At 53.6% G+C, this 17,574-nt stretch overlaps 1 protein-coding gene across 1 annotated transcript in view; it reads left to right on the top strand.

The window, feature by feature from the left end:
* Positions 1-17,574, top strand: part of NEK4 (NIMA related kinase 4) — a 278,651-nt gene that overhangs the window by 83,297 nt on the left and 177,780 nt on the right. Inside the window, exon 3 of the mRNA XM_086939417.1 lies at positions 1,651-1,848. Coding sequence (XP_086795543.1) covers positions 1,651-1,848 — 198 coding nt within the window. The remainder of the gene's footprint in view (positions 1-1,650; positions 1,849-17,574) is intronic.

Raw genomic sequence — 17,574 nt, 5'->3', positions numbered from 1 at the left:
CGTTTTTCTCAGTTTGTGGGTGTCTGGTCCAAAGGTGGTAACACAGACCAACCTGTCAAGCGTGGGTTTGGGCCGTACTTGCAGTAAAGTTTCACGGGGGGTGAAGCGTGCTCTTGTTAGGGAGTGCTTGAGTAGTTTTTTAGGATACCCCCTCTCCTGCATTTCTTGGCAAAACGTCTCTGCATGGGACGTGAAGTCCCTCAGGTTCGAACAATTCCTCCTTATGCGCAGCAGTTGCCCATAGGGAAGGTTTGACTTCAAGTTCCTGGGGTGGGCACTCTTATGGTGCAAGATGGTGTTCCTATCTGTGTCTTTTTTATGGAGAGAAGATTTCAATACTCCATTGATGTTGATGATTTCAACGTCAAGAAAAGTCATCCTTTCATTGCTTTGTGTCATCGAGAATTTAATGTCAGCATGCCGGTTGTTAAGCCAGTCATGGAATGCTCCGAGGTCGGTCTGGCTCCCCTGCCACAGGAGCCAGACGTCATCTATGTAGCGGAGCCATTGTAAGATATGTTGTTTGAAGGGGTTGTTGTTGTCAATGAACATCTGTTCATACTGGGCCATGAACAACACGGCCATCTCTGGGGCATAAGGGCACCCCATGGCGGTGCCCTTGACCTGCATAAAGAACTCCCCATTAAATGAAAAGTAGTTCTTTTTTAGAGCAATCTCGGCCAGTTTTAAGATAAACCTTGTGGGTACTTGGTGGGGCCTTTCTCTCTGATTTAGGTAGATTTCCATCACCTCAAGTGCTTCCTCCTGCGGGATCTGTGTGTACAGAGAGGTGACGTCCATTGTGACAAGCAGTTGGGTCTCAGAGTTGAAGGCTGTGTCTTCAACCATGAGGAGAAAGTCAGTCGTATCTCGTAGGTACGATTTGACTGTTTTTAGGAAGGGTTTCAAAAAGAAATCCACGTACTGTGACAAGGGCTCAAGACAAGAATCACACCCGGACACGATTGGGCGTCCTGGGGGATCTTGAAGACCCTTGTGGATTTTTGGCAGGAGATACAGCATCGGAGTTCTTGGGTGCTTCTTTAGTAAATAGTCATACTCTTTTTTGCCCAGAAACCCACCGTCCAGGCCACCCTGTAAAGTGTCAGCAATGAGTCTCTGAATCTCCTTGGTCGGATCTTCTTGGAGACGTCTATACCAAGTCACATTGTTCACCTGTTTGTTGCCTTCTGCTAGGTATTTTTACTGTTAATCAGGGCATCAGTGTGAGAAGGCCCTGGTCTAACGGGCATCAGGCAGTGGGAGAAAGACTCTGGGTTGAAGACTGTCCAGAATCTGTAATTCAATAACACTGCCTAAACAGCATTCTCAATAGAATCACACACAATAGCACAGGAGAGCCCTACAATGTGCCTTAATGTCACTACTTGGTATGATGACAACTGATGTGAGTGCAGTGTAAAGTATGCTCATGAAGGTGATTTGTATTGGTAGCACGCCCATCCGTGTTTGGGGGTGGGGTTGGATTCTGGGCAACTTCGGTGGTTTATTCATACATGAATTAGATGCAGTTAATAACCTCATCTTTTTTGGCTTCTAAGAGGCATTTGTAATATTTCATATTCTTATTTATAGACCATAAAGCTTAAAACCTACTTTTTGCAATGCTGGTATTTTTTTGTCTTTCAGTATTTACACAAGGAGAACATCATGCACAGAGATCTGAAGACACAGAACATCTTCCTCACTCGATCAGCCATCATCAAAGTCGGCGATCTAGGCATAGCCAGAGTTCTAGAGAACCAACAAGATATGGCCAGTACGCTCATTGGCACGCCTTACTATATGAGCCCAGAGCTGTTCTCCAATCAGCCGTACAACTACAAGGTAAGGCCCCAATTCCATGCTGGTCTTGGGTTTACGCCTGTTCTCTGCAGCATTTCACACGTAACTACCTGGCTTGGCCAATCTGATCTATATGTTTTTTAATGGCACTTTGTGAACCAGCGCAAGCTTCCAAAAGTTCCTCATTTCGGACAAAGAGACGGTCCAGGATTGAAGAACAGCATTAATATATGAACTGGGGGAGTAAACTAATGCCTGAGAGTCATTGGTAATGGAAAGTAACTTTTTGATCGCTTAGCACGCTCTGAAATGTAGCTCAGCATTACACATAATCAATTATGTGGAGCACCTTAAAGTTGATTAACTCCTTAAGGGAAGGCAGTCCAATTTTCCCAAATCTGATGTTACTTCTGCTCTTTCGGCAGTAATTGTGAGTTTTAATAGCTGTACTTTCACTGATATGCAAGCCTTGAGTCAGTTTAGCAAAAACACTGAACGACATTGCACTGAATGTAGTAGTGCTTACTGGCTTCTAGGATTGTGCACAAAATAGTGACCGCATCCGAGCTTGCTGCAAAAAAACGATCATGCCTCTGCTGTTAATAAGATCAATAGCAGAATCCATCTTTACTTCACTCACACTTAAAAAAAAATGCCTTGGTTATTGTAAATTCTGTCTTTCACCTTGTGCTTTGCATGCCTGATGCCTTTTGGATTACAGATTTTGAAGATAACATCTAAGATATGCCACTTGATGGTAGTAAAACGATACTGATACCTTATGAAGCTGCTAGTTCCAGAAGGCCTTTACTGTTTGTTTAGGTATTTATTTATTTTAAAAACCTGAAAACTGCTTTCAAAAAGCCTGAAACTGCTTAAGACCAAGTCCAGAAGACCTCCCTCAATCTCATATGCGTTCCAAGGTGGGGCAACGGGCCTCTTGGTCCATCCAAAGACTGAGGAAGGAACTCCCCATCAGAAGCTAGCTTGACTTTGTGGGAACCATCTGCATTTGCTACCCTTGGGGGGGGGGGGGGCATGGATGGGTGGTGGGGGGGGGTCATTGTGACTAAAACTGGGACATGGGTGTCTGATAAATTGGTTCTGCTGATTCGAGTTTGGGTCACACCCTGGAATTCACGTCAAGGCCTCTCCGCTTGCCTCCAGACAAAGCATTGCTTTCACAGTCTGAAATCATGAACTTTTGAGAGGGAATCCAGCTTTCTTAAACACTGAGCTATAGAGGGGATTCCGAAGCACGAGAGGATGCAGGAGGTACGTCCAGAGTACTTCTTGTGAGAGAAGATTGACGAGCACAGCCTCGTCCTCCACTTAGGAATATTCAACACATTCATTACGAAACACACTTCAAAGGTGGTCCTGTTTGACTCCTGATATAAAGTAACTTTCTGTTCCTCTATTATGCCACATATATATTTACATGCACTCACACACTTAGAAACCACAATATGTTTACTTTGTGTTGAAGACATCTGTGATTTCTTTTTGTAATAGTTCTTTATTGTTTAAACATCAGTGTTAATTACCTGTACAACATGAACATGTGTTTAATGTTGTGCATTCCTAATACATCAGAAACATTGACCACATTATGCATGAGGTTCTCAGAATCAAGAACTGTAGTAAACCAGCTCAAATTATGCATACAGCTCGAGGCGGTGAGGGCTTAGAAACGTGCACACTGGTGTATAATATTGGTAATTGATCACTGTACTTCGACCAGGCTCTACTTTTAGTTGTCCCACCGCCACTGGGCCACTTATTATCAAACTACAACCTATGCAAAAAGGAGCGCTCTAGCAACAATCTTCACAAGCTAGATGCTTGATGATAGTTATATGGTAGTCCAATTCAAAGTCAGTCCGTGGGGAGTCTTTGTGAATTTCCAAATTCGTTGTTTATTTCAAAGCTTCAATTATTTCATCCAGAAAACATCACAACAGAAAATCCAGCCAACGCGTTTCGTCCAAACTGGACCTCATCAGGGCTCAATATTTAATGCGGATTGTAGGTTCTTTGCTGCCAGTTTAGGCTTAGTCCATCAGTCCCCATATTAAGGTGCCTGGTTTTAATCCTGCACGTTCACTTCCAACGCGTATCCTTGTCCGGCCAGTTCTATAATTCCAACCACAGTTTTGGGAATTATCGAACCGGTCGGACAAGGATACGCGTTGGAAGTGAACACTTGCCTTAGGCGCGCCCGCTGCGCACCCGCACCAGCATGATCTTAAGTAGGCACGGGAGTTAAAACAACTAGACCGCTGCCTGCCCTCCAGCACGCCTGGAAGTACCTGACCAGGAAGGGAAGAGGGACGCAAGTCCTTTGCTCTCTGCTCAATCGGCAACTAACGTCGTGGCAGACCAGAGCAGAGGGCTGACCAAGTGTGAGTGAAGGGGCTGCCCAAGGGCCCTACACACGGCGAAGCAAAGTGCAACTACAGTTAAACCACATAAAATGTTGAAAGTTAAAATCGCAATTTACCTTTGATTCTATATTCGGAATGGGGGTGTTTTCGGTCCCTCCCGAATATCAAATTGGTATTGTATGTATTACTGTTTTTGGGCTGAATTCAGGTCACAACACAGTAATACTTTACTGCCTTTTTAAAAGTGGTTGTAACCCATTCGCAAATGGCAAGAGCCTTTCCCTTTGAGAATGTTGAATATATATTTTTGGAGCACGACGCAGACTACTGTCTACTCCAAAAAAATGAAACTCCAAAGTATATTTTTTTTCTTTTTAAATGCATCGCGTTTTCCTTTAGAGAAAAATAAGCTACATTAAAAAAATGTAAAAAAAAGATTGCTTTATTAAAAAGCACTCACAGACCCACCTCTTTAATATACATGAGGTAGGTTGATTTGCGTACCACAAGGAGTTGCAAATTAGGAAATAAACATTTTATACATTTAGAATACTGCTTACCAAATAGTAGTTCGAAAAAAATCGCTATTTGCAAATTGTTATCCTAAATGTACGTACATCTGGCCCCTAGTCTGTATCTGGTACCATTTGTTACGTCGCATCGGATTAATTTATTGAAATAAATGCTGTCCTACCCCATCACATTTTCCATTTACCATACTGGTCCCATGGACCACCTCAACTATTGCAATATATTTTAAACTAGAAAAAACAGCAGGAATCATTCAAGGGGGCAGTTCGTCTGTTGTGACATGATCATATCCCATGAGAGCTGCAGATACCCAGCCCTTTATGTTTTATTAGTAGGGATTGAACATTTATCTCGGCAGTAGTCCATTTCTCCAGATCTCTAAGCCCTGGCATAATTCCAGGCGCTTTCAATGCCTTCCAGTTTATTGCTATATTGTGTTTAGCTGTCAATAGCGCTAGGTCTCTACATTTTTGAATGGGCTTTTAGCCTTTGCTGTCTGACCTACCAAATATCACCAACAAGCATGTTTGCATGGTATTCTCAAGGGATCTGCCCGTCCGTTCATTCATAAAAAAAACAGCAAAGCAGGTCAGTTTTGTTGAATAAGGCATTCCAAACCATATGGAAAAAAGTCAGCCGGAGCTATGGCACCTCTAGGGCACGCATACCTTTTTGCCAATCGTTCTTGAGAGAAATCGGTGTGGTGCGAATAACTAAACTGAGTGAATCAAAATGTGGATTACTATTCACACCTTTTGTACATTCATCTATTCATTATCTGTAAAATCTTTTCCTAGCTTCTGTTCCCATGTGGCTTTAATTGCAACAGTTGGTGTATATAATGTGGAAGCCAGGGCAGTGTCCATCATTGTTACTGCCCTCTGCTGGGGATAGCTTATTCGGGAATGGCAGCGTCTGCCTAATGTTACAGACACATTTGACAAGGTTGCTCTCTCCAAGTTTATCATAAGTGTGATGAATCTGATATCCTAAATAGTTAAATGTCTCCATCTCTAATCTCAGGATGGCTCTAGTGTCTGGTATATGCTCGGCAAGGTCCATCCGGTGTAGAGGGAGCACGCACCATTTGTTCCAATTAATCTTAAACCCTGACGCAGCCCTGAAATCCGACAATGCAGAGGTTATGTGAGGAATACTTGTCACCAGGTCTTGGAGAAATAAGAGGCGGTCATCTACCCACCTGGCTATATGTGTTGTTGTGTATATCTGAAAGAGACACGTTAGTGATAGATTCCTTACCTTAGAATATCCCCAGATGTCAGACTGGATCCGCAAATTTTTGCGTAGCAGTACCCTTGCGCGTCGGTAGGCCGTGATGACGTCAGCGGAGTACTTAGACGCCGTCTCCGCGTGCTGACGTCAGTTCTTCTTCTTTCCGCGCCAACTAGCGCAGATCTGGAAAAAGTTGTACCCAAGTCACTTTTTGACTAACCTTTTTGTTGGACAGGCCTCAGGAAGGGCTCGCTCCCTCCCCGCATGACAGAGCCCGGACACCGGCTCTCCAGGTGCTACCCGAAGAACAACCCCAACGACCCACAGAAGCAACCCGCAAACCGCCCCCTACGGGACGCCTGCTCCCGGACATCTCTGTATCACTGGCCCGGGCCACCGTCAGCACCATTGCCTGGCCCAGCCGCCATCTTGAACACTGCACCACGAGGCCGCGTGGCCTCAGCTCGACCCCAACCCTGGGCCTGGCCAGGCCCCGACATCCCGGCACCACCATCCACCCAGGAGGTGAACGGACCACTTGGCAGGTCAATGGGAGAGAGGAGTGTCGATGGCTCTCCCCCGCCAGGTGCCGATCGCCCCCAGCCTCCCCGGGCGCTGGCTCCACCCCCCTGCTGGGTGTCTGGACTCCCTCATCCCGGACCTCCCGACCTCCAAGTGCGAGGGTCCGGACATCAAAGGGCGCCAGACCTATAACTGGGGCAGCTCCAGAGCAGGAAGGCAGTTGTATCCTGGAGTCGAGAGACCCCGTGAAGAACTCATCCTTGACGGACTGCTGCCGCAGTCCTGCCTTGTGAACCGTCGTCCTGCCTGCTGGCGCTGCCGCGGCTTTCTGCAACCTTCATCCTCGTTGGGACCTGCTGGCGCTGCCGCGGGCCTTTGCAACCTACATCCTCGTCGGGACCTGCTGGCGCTGCCGCGGCCCTTTGCAACCTACATCCTCGTCGGGACCTGCTGGCGCTGCCGCGGCCCTTTGCAACCTACATCCTCGTCGGGACCTGCTGGCGCTGCCGCGGCCCTTTGCAACCTACATCCTCAACGGGACCTGCTGGCGCTGCCGCGGCCCTCTGCAACCTACAGCCGCATCGGGACCTGCTGGCGCTGCCGCGGCCCGACCTTCTAGAACTCCGAGCTCGAGGATTGTGAGCTACCCATCACTCCACCTCAATACCAGATTGGTACCAAGACTGTCCCGCTACCCCCTTTCCCTTCCAGAGACTAGAATTGAGAGGACCCTCGCGTCCTGATCTCACTGTACCGTGATACTTTGCTTCAAGAACTGCATATAAAAAGCGTTAACCTTATCCTTGTGTGGTGTCCATCTGTGGGGGGGAAGTTACTTGTCTGTACGATCGCTGGGGACGGTCCTCCCCGGAGGCCTCCCCCCTTGTCCTCGGCCGACCCTCCAGGTCCCCGTCTAACATTGGTGGCCAGCGGCGCGATCCGAACCGACGCGTAATCGTACAGAGAGTAACTCACCCCACGACTCAACCACAATGACAACAAAAGAGAGCGGATCCACAGAGAAATTCCAGATGGAGAAACTAGAAGAGTACAACCATCGAGAGCTAAAGCAATTTTGCATGGAACTAGGCATTGCTACCACCGGGCTGAGCACGAAAGAGGACTTCAAACACGCCCTAGAATCTTGGGCAGAAACGGGTGCAGCCGGACCCCGGAACCAAAACCTCGAGGCACCAGAGACAAACACCACTCCGACCGAAAGGAGAGCGGGTCTCTCCCTGGAAGAGATCCAAGAACAAGAGAAAAGCAGACTCCTTGAATTAGAGTTGGCACGGCTCCGGTTGGACGGAGAGCTGAAACTGGCGGAACAAAAGATAAACTTAGAACACTTACGGCTCCGAGAGGAGCGGGAAGAGAAGCAAAGGCAGAGAGAACTCGAAGAGAAAAAACTGGCATACGAACACGAGCGCAAGCTAGCAGAAATAGAAATGCTGAAACAGAACAAAGATCTAGGGGTGCCCGAGCGCCCGCACACCCCAGGCACTACCTAACCAAATGTCCACATCCCCAAGGATGTCGTCAGAGAATATTATCGGAACGACGACATACAACAGTGGTTCAAGGCCTACGAGATCGCCATGACCTCCCACCGGATTGATCGAAATGACTGGGGAGCCGGGCTATGGGGGAGGTTCGTCAATGAAGGCCGCGATGCCCTGCTACAGCTCCCGGACCACCAGATGACCTCCTATGACCACATGAAGGCCGCCCTCCTCACTCGATATGGACTCACGCCCGAGATGTACCGCCAGAGGTTCCGCGACTGCAAACGGATCCCGGGTACAACTTGGGTAGAATATGTGAACTATTTCAGCCGAGCCTTCGAGGGGTGGATCAAGGGCAGCCACGTAACCACCTACGAGCAACTCTTTAATCTCATTGTGTGGGAGCACCTCTCCAACAATTGCTTCGTCGAGCTCAGGCAGCACCTCCTCGACAGTAAATTGACTGAACCTCGGCAGCTCGCCACTGAAGCTGACCGATGGGAAAGCACCCGAGTGGCCCGGAGTGGGCCAAGTGAACAAAAGAGAACCAACCAAGGTACCCATCGCCCCTGAGGAGGAGGAGGAGGAGGCCAGGGCCGGGGCAGAGATGCCGTCCCGGCAGCTCCCGCCAGCAACACCCCGCCCCCGGCCGGTCGGGGAAACCCCCCGATGCGCCCAGGGTTCCGAGCCAACGTTACTTGCCACCGGTGCCAGCGAATCGGCCACTATGCCAGCGACCCGAACTGCCCAAAGAACCAGACTCCCGTGCCCCGCCAGGTCGCTGCCGCCGCCCTAGGAGAGGAGCAACCCTCCGAAGAGTACGAGCAGGAACAGCCCGAGTGGGAACCTGCCGCCATGGTCCTGGCTTGCCTAGGGGGAAGAGACATGATCTCGCGGGCTCCCCTACCCGCCAACACCAGAAAATACAGCCAGTGGGTGAACATAAATGGGCGCAAGGCCGAAGCCCTGCGCGACATGGGGGCCAGTGTGACGGCAGTCCGCTGTCACCTGGTGACCCCGGAACAAATCCTGCCAAACGTTCTTTGCCCCGTCCGATCGGCCGACAATTCAGAGAGCCTGTGTCGGATGGCCTGCGTCCCCTTCGAATGGGGAGGAGTGTCCGGTATGCTAAAAGTGACTGTCCGCGATGATGCCCCAGTGGACTGCCTCCTGGGAAACGACCTCGAGAGTTCCCCGTGGGCGGCCGTTGAAAGAAGAGAGCACCTGGGGATGCTGGGCCTCCCGGACTGGGCGTGCGTAACAACCCGGTCCATGGCCGCCCGCGCCATCCCCAGATCCGAAGAACCCGAATGGCCAGCACCTCCTCCCCCGATCACTCCAGAGGAAGACACCCTCCGTACTGACCCCCCAGAGCAAACCCAAGAAGGGCCCGCTCAGCTCCAAGACCTTCCAGAACTGGCTCAGTGGCGTCAAGAGGGGGGACCCACCCAGGAACAATTCCGGCAGGAGCAAAAGACCTGTCCCTCCCTCGAGGGACTCCGACAGCAAGCCCTTGCCCAGAGCACGGGAGACACCGCAGGGGCCCACTGGATCTATTGGGACAATGACCTACTATACAGCGAGCAAAGAATCGCAGAGTTGGGAGCCAGTCGGGTGCTGGTGGTGCCCCTCCGCTTCAGAGACTTCCTTTTGAACTTGGCACACGATGTCCCCCTGGCTGGTCACTTGGGGCAAGACAAAACGTATAACCGCCTGGTAACCCACTTTTACTGGCCCAAAATGCGAAATGACGTCTCCAACCACTGCCGGGCCTGCCCCACCTGCCAGGCCAGCGGGAAGAGCGGCCGAAAACTCAAGGCACCCTTGCAACCATTCCCCGTCGTCACCACCCCGTTCGAAAGGGTGGGAATAGACATTGAGGGGCCCCTGGACCCCCGAACAGCACAAGGGCATCGATTCATCCTGGTCCTGGTGGACCACGCCACCCGCTATCCCGAGGCCATTCCTCTTCGAACCGTAACAGCACCAGTGGTAGGCCGAGCCTTAATGGGGATCTTCTCTCGAGTGGGCTTCCCCCGGGAAGTCGTCAGCGACAGGGGCACAAACTTTATCTCCAAATATATGAAATCCCTCTGGCAGCAGTGCGGAGTTACGTACCGGTTCACGACCCCCTATCACCCGCAAGGAAACGGACTGGTCGAACGGTTTAACCGCACTCTCAAGGGGATGATCATGGGACTGGAGGAACCCCTACGCCGCCAGTGGGACGTGCTGCTCCCGTGCCTCCTCTTCGCCTACCGAGAAGTCCCCCAGAAATCCCTCGGTTTCAGCCCCTTCGAGCTCCTGTACGGACACCCTGTCCGAGGGCCCCTCAGCCTGGTTAAAGAAGAATGGGAAATGGCCCCCCAGAAGACCCCTCCGGACGTGTATAAGTACCTCCTGACCCTCCGCAATCAGACCCGGCGATTCAGGGAAATCGCTAAAGCCAATCTCGAGGCCAGTCAGGAGGACATGAAGAAATGGTACGATCAACATGCCTCCTCCATCGAGTTCGAGCCTGGTCAACAGGTATGGGTGATGTCTCCCACCGAGCCTTGTGCCTTGCAGGACAAATGGACAGGACCCTTCAAGGTGGTCGAGCGCAAGGGCCCCGTCACCTATCTAATCGACATGGAGTCCTCCCGGAACCCCCTCCGGGTCCTTCACGCCAACAGACTCAAACCACACTTCGTGCGCTTGGAGCTCAGCCTACTGATGGCCACAGACAGTGGGGCAGAGGAAGACTCCGAGCCCCTCCCTGACCTACTGAGGACCCGTGAGAAAGATGGTTCGGTGGACGGGGTCCGACTCTCCGATGCCCTGACCCCGGAGCAGCGCCAAGACTGTCAGGCTCTCCTGCTGCGATTTGCAAACCTGTTCTCCCTCACCCCCGGGGTCACCCCCTGGTGCCTTCACGACGTGGACACTGGGGACAGTCCCCCTATCCTACACCGGGCGTACAGAGTAGCAGATCGGGTGCGCGCCTGCATCCAAGACGAAGTCTCCAAAATGCTCACACTCGGAGTCATCGAGCCCTCAGACAGCCCCTGGGCCAGCCCAGTCGTACTGGTCCCCAATGCTGCTGCCCCGGGCACCACCCCCGAGCTCCGATTCTGCGGCGACTATCGGGGTCTGAACGCTGTCACCCGAACCGACGCTCACCCCATTCCCCGAGCAGATGAACTGGTTGACCGCATGGGGGCTGCCCGCTACCTGAGCATCTTTGATCTGACAGCGGGCTACTGGCAGATCGGCCTCACCCCCGGAGCCCAAGAACGATCCGCTTTCTCTACCCCGGATGGTCACTACCATTTCAAAGTGATGCCATTCGGCATGAAAAACGCTCCAGCCACTTTCCAACGACTTGTGAACCAGGTATTGGCGGGCCTCGAAGAATTCAGCGCCCGATACCTGGACGATATAGCGGTATACAGCCGCCACTGGACAGACCACCTTCACCACCTCTGAGAGGTCCTGCACGCCCTCCAACAGGCAGGCCTCACCATCAAGGCCAGCAAGTGCCAAATTGGCCAGGGGTCCGTGACCTACCTCGGACACCAAGTGGGGAGCGGTCTGGTGGCCCCTCTCCAGCTCAAGATCGCTGCCATCCAGTCCTGGCAGCCACCCGTCACCCAAACCGAGGTCCGAGCCTTCTTGGGGCTCACCGGATACTACCGGCGGTTTGTGAAGGACTATGGCAGCATTGTGGGGCCCCTCACGGAACTCACATCCAAGAAACACCTAAAAACAGTCAACTGGACCCCAGACTGTCAAATGGCCTTCGAGAAGACCGCCATGTGCACTGCCCCTGTGCTCCAGGCCCCCGACTACAGCCGTGAGTTCATCGTCTAGACTGATGCCTCAGACCATGGCATTGGGGCCGTCCTCTCCCAACTAAACCCCGAGGGAGTCGACCAGCCAGTGGCCTTCATCAGCCATGTTGGACAGGCCTCAGGAAGGGCTCGCTCCCTCCCCGCATGACAGAGCCCGGACACCGGCTCTCCAGGTGCTACCCGAAGAACAACCCCAACGACCCACAGAAGCAACCCGCAAACCGCCCCCTACGGGACGCCTGCTCCCGGACATCTCTGTATCACTGGCCCGGGCCACCGTCAGCACAATTGCCCGGCCCAGCCGCCATCTTGGACACTGCACCACGAGGCCGCGTGGCCTCAGCTCGACCCCAACCCTGGGCCTGGCCAGGCCCCGACATCCCGGCACCACCATCCACCCAGGAGGTGAACGGACCACTTGGCAGGTCAATGGGAGAGAGGAGTGTCGATGGCTCTCCCCCGCCAGGTGCCGATCGCCCCCAGCCTCCCCGGGCGCTGGCTCCACCCCCCTGCTGGGTGTCTGGACTCCCTCATCCCGGACCTCCCGACCTCCAAGTGCGAGGGTCCGGACATCAAAGGGCACCAGACCTATAACTGGGGCAGCTCCAGAGCAGGAAGACAGTTGTATCCTGGAGTCGAGAGACCCCGTGAAGAACTCATCCTTGACGGACTGCTGGCGCTGCCGCAGCCCTGCCTTGTGAACCGTCGTCCTGCCTGCTGGCGCTGCCGCGGCTTTCTGCAACCTTCATCCTCGTTGGGACCTGCTCACACTGCCGCGGTCCTTTGCAACCTACATCCTCGTCGGGACCTGCTGGCGCTGCCGCGGCCCTTTGCAACCTACATCCTCGCCGGGACCTGCTGGCGCTGCCGCGGCCCTTTGCAACCTACATCCTCGTCGGGACCTGCTGGCGCTGCCGCGGCCCTGTGCAACCTACATCCTCAACGGACCTGCTGGCGCTGCCGCGGCCCTCTGCAACCTACAGCCGCATCGGGACCTGCTGGCGCTGCCGCGGCCTGACCTTCTAGAACTCCGAGCTCGAGGATTGTGAGCTACCCATCACTCCACCTCAATACCAGATTGGTACCAAGACTGTCCCGCTACCCCCTTTCCCTTCCAGAGACTAGAATTGAGAGGACCCTCGCGTCCTGATCTCACTGTACCGTGATACTTTGCTTCAAGAACTGCATATAAAAAGCGTTAACCTTATCCTTGTGTGGTGTCCATCTGTGGGGGGGAAGTTACTTGTCTGTACGATCGCTGGGGACGGTCCTCCCCGGAGGCCTCCCCCCTTGTCCTCGGCCGACCCTCCAGGTCCCCGTCTAACACTTTTGAGATCCTTTTCGATCCATTTTTCGAAGTCTATCGACTCCGACGGTGCCGGTAGGGATGCCCGGGTCCAAGCCCTGAGCCGACTGCAACCGACTGATGTCGGTTACCGACCCCCGCCGCCGTTGCCTGCACTGTTTGGGCCTGGACCACGACGACAAGTCCTACTCTGACTGCCGGGCCCTGACGTCTAAGGCTAGACTGGAGCGGTCCCGTAAGCGACTCGAGCTTCAGCAGTCTGCCCCGTGCCGCTCGAGGTCCCGGTCCGAAAGGAGGTCGCGGGGCCGGAGCCCCCACAGTTCCGGGAGTCGTCATCGGTCTTCGGGCTCGAAGTCTTCAGGTAAGAGGCACAAGAAGTCGAAGAGGCACCATCACTCTTCTGACTCCCCCCGCCGCGCCCGGGGGTTCGGGCGACACTGCCCACGCGGCTCTGCTGGAGCCGCACATGTCGCAGCCTGCTCCATACTTGCCGGTCCATGGGCAGGACGCGACGCCGAGGGAGATTGCTGACTTCCTCATGGCCATGAGGTCGCTCGCTCCTCCGCCGGGTTCCGCGGCACCTTCGGGCCAAGCGGTTCCGACTGGGTCCCCACGCGGGCCGGGTGCTTCGGCACCGGCGCCGTCTGGGGCTTCGGCCTCGGCGCCATCGGCGACTTCGGTCTCGACGCCGCAGGGCCCCACTGGGTCCGGATCCGGGTCGTCGCCGGTCGACTTAACGATCTCGCCAACGCCTGCCCCTCGGGTGTCGGCGCCGTCCCTGGACGATGTCGTCCCTGGTCCTGTCCTCGTTTCGGGTCCGGCGCCGGAGCAGCGCCGGTCGGCGCCGCTCTCGACGCCCCTGGGAGATTTTTATTTCAATGACCCCGCCCCATCTTTTGAGCTTGAGTACCAGGCTGTGGGTGATGAGGAGGATTGGCAGGGGTCTGAAGACCCTCTGGCAAGGGAGTGTCAGTCTTCTGTGGACTGGACAGGAGAGCTTGGGGAGGCCAGTGGGCTGGACACTTCGCCTGACACTGGCTTTGTCTCCCCTCCTAGCGTGGCTACGGAGGAGGGGGCTGCTTATAGTGTGGTGCTGATGAGGGCGGCCAATGCCCTGGGCCTTGAGCTCCCCGTCGCGGCCGTGAGGACTAACCTCCTCACTCCCGAATGCCTCAACACGCGACTATCCTTCTACACCCCCTCCCGTCAGCTACGATCGTCCAATCAAGCCCTCGCCGCAATTCCGCTCATCCACAGATCCACCATGGGAGGAAGATCCTTCTCCTACTTAGCGGCCAAAACCTGGAACTCTCTCCCCACCCACCTCCGCCTTACACAGAACCACCTCTCCTTCAGAAAGCAACTAAAAACTTGGATATTCGGTAAGTAAAGCACCTCCCTCCCTCAAGCGCCTTGAGACCCTCTGGGTGAGTAGTGCGCTATACAAATTCTAGAACTTGAACTTGAACTAGGTCCTTAAACCGCAGTCAAGCTCGGCCGAGCCTCTGCTGACTTTTTAATGAGGCCTTGTCAGACATTCTTTTGGGCACTTGGTCCAGGCCCGCCACAGGACAGCCTGTGGATAGGAACGTGGCCAGACGCCATCACCCGGCTCCGGGTGACCCTTGCTTTCTGTCTACCCATCCCACCCCTGAGAGCCTGGTTATCCAGGCCTCCAATTCCCAGACCGCATTCCCGTTGGCTCCCCCGACCGGGAATCTAAGAGGTACGAGAATTACGGGAAGAAGATATTCTCCTCCCAAAGTTTGGGATTGCGGTCCGTTCATACCGCGTGCCTCTTGGGCCGCTACACCCACTCTCTGTGGGACACGGTCGCGGACGTGCTGCCACACTGCCCGTTGGAGGTACGGGCTAAACTCGGCCAAGCACTGGTGGAGGGCCGGGATGCAGCACAGTATTCCATCCGGTGTGGACATGCCGTTCGATGGCCGTCGCCTCTTTGGCGACAAGGCAGACCATGCGCTTGAGCGCTTTAAGTACTCCAGGGCTAAGGCCAAGTCCTTGGGCTTCTCGGCCCCGCACCAGCAAATGGGTGCCTTTCACTCCTTTCGTGGCCAAGGAAGGGGCGCCCCCACACGTGCCGCCAGCCACGCACCGCAGTCTAATATCCAACGCGGTGGCGGACGTGGAAACCACTGTGGCGGTGGTCGGGGTCCATGGCGAGACCAGTCCACACCTACCCCTGCAGCATCCGCCTCGAAACCTTCCTAGTCCGTGCTTTCAGGCCCATGTGACACCAGTGGGAGCAGGGTTCGCCATCACCTCCACCACTGGCGCACTGTCACATCGGACAGGTGGGTGCTGCAAATCGTCCGAAGGGGCTACTCCCTCCTCTTCGAGACGTCTCCTCCAGCCATGCCACCGCAGTGCCACCGCGTGTCGGGAGATCACTTGACACTTCTGCGGGAGGAAGTTACGGCCCTCTTGGCCAAGGGGGCCATCAAGCGCGTTCCTGGGCCAGAAGTAGGGTGTGGTTGTTACTCCCACTACTTTCTGGTACCCAAGAAGGGCAAAGGGGACCTACGCCCTATCTTGGACCTACGGAACGTCAACGGCTTCCTCCGGAAGGAGAAGTTCAAGATGCTGACGTTGGCTCAGGTCTTAGCTGCCCTAGACCCTGGAGACTGGATGGTAGCGTTGGACTTGCAGAATGCTTATTTTCACATCCCCGTCCTGCCGGCCCACCGGCGTTACCTGCGGTTCACGGTAGGCCACGAGCACTTTCAGTTTACCGTGCTCCCCTTCGGCCTTACCAGTGCCCCATGAGTGTTCACGACTACAACTGCCCTGGGCCGAGGAGTGCCCTTGCAGGACATTTTCAAGGCACCTACGTGGGCCTCGCAGCACACGTTTGCAAGACATTATTGCCTGGACAGCCAAGTCCGGAGGGATGGCTTCTTTGGCAGTTCCTTCCTCCAGGACTTTCTGGTGTGATTATTGGTTTGCAGACCCACCACCGGGGTTGGTATTGCTGGGGTATCTATTCTAAGGTAAGGAATCTATCACTAACGTGTCTCTTTCAGATGCACAAGTTACTACTTGTGTAACAATATATCTGTAAGAGACATTAGTTAGTGATAGATTCCTTACCGACCCACCCATCCTCCCCGTTCTGCGAACCGATATCTAGGGTTAAGGTCATCCCCTTTCAGGGCCCTAGTTTCATTGGCACCAGTGTTGGTTTTTAGCATGGCTCTGCGTTTCTGGCGCGGAAAAGCTGTGCCTAAGAACTGACGTCAGCACGCGGAGGCGGAGTCTAAGTAATCCGACGACGTCATCACGGCGCCCACGACGCCGACGACGGACGCAGAGCCGCAGACGAGGCCTACCGACGCGCAAGGGCACTGCTAAGCACAAAAATTTCCGGATCCAGTCTGACGCCTGGGGATATTCTAAGGTAAGGAATCTATCACTAACTAATGTCTCTTACAGATATATCGTTACACAAGTAGTAACTTGTGCGTTAATACCCCAATCCTGTCCTCACGACCTCATCACACAATCTGACGGCTCTACTGCCAGAACTTCTAGCACAGGTGAAGGGCAGCATCCCTGCATAGTCGCTCTCGTAATCTGCCAAAGTTCCAAGATCACATGACCTATAAGAACCCTGGCCCCAGGCAACACATGCAACATCCTGATCCATTTTAAGATCTCCTAGTCCCCATGTAACCGAGTTTTTAGTGTCAAAAGCCATTTCAGTGAAGGACCTTTCATTTCAGATCTGTCTTCACAAAATGCATAACTTCTGTGGCAGTCTACAATGTCAGGGGACTCTTGTTAACCCTTAGCCCTAGGGTTGACAGTTGAATGGCAATGCAACCACAAGATCAGACAGTAATCCAGTGCTTTTAAAACCTCGCATGGGACTCTCCCTTCACCCATTAGCCCACCCTGATTAGGTCAGAGAAGATCCAGTGTCCCAAGTTGGCTTAAGTCAGTGATTCGGATGTGGGTGTGAAAAGTTCTGTTTTTCTGGCTGTGATGCTTGACCTGAGGTCTGTCAAGAGCTGTTTAAGAACAGAAAGCCGGTGGAAGAAAACATTCCTGCTTAAGAAGCTTACTCAGACTGTAGGAAGGTGGATATCCGACTATGGTTGCCCTCAACATTTTGCCTAGTGTTTTGCTGGTTTTTCGACTTAGTTGACCTGGGGCCCAGCTATTCAGGACTCCAGGCCCACTGCTCTCTCTGTAAAATGGATTCATGTACTCTAGGTACATATCTAATTGGATACTGAGTCACCTTATCAGCCCCTGTACAGTGTACCTTAGGTACCCAGGGCATAGGTGTACCCAGGGCCTACCAGGGGCTGCAGCATGTATTATGCCACCCCTGGCTGGCCATCCAAAACTGACACAACTGGCTGCACGACAGCTGGTGCAAGGTGGTGTAATCACCCTTTGCTTTAGATATAGTATCTCTATATCTA

The sequence above is a fragment of the Lissotriton vulgaris genome, chromosome 9 (genome assembly GCF_964263255.1).
Source record: "Lissotriton vulgaris chromosome 9, aLisVul1.2, whole genome shotgun sequence".
Classification (NCBI taxonomy): domain Eukaryota; kingdom Metazoa; phylum Chordata; class Amphibia; order Caudata; family Salamandridae; genus Lissotriton; species Lissotriton vulgaris.
The sequence above is the reverse complement of the archived record's forward strand: the minus strand, read 5'-3'. Positions and strand labels throughout refer to the sequence as shown.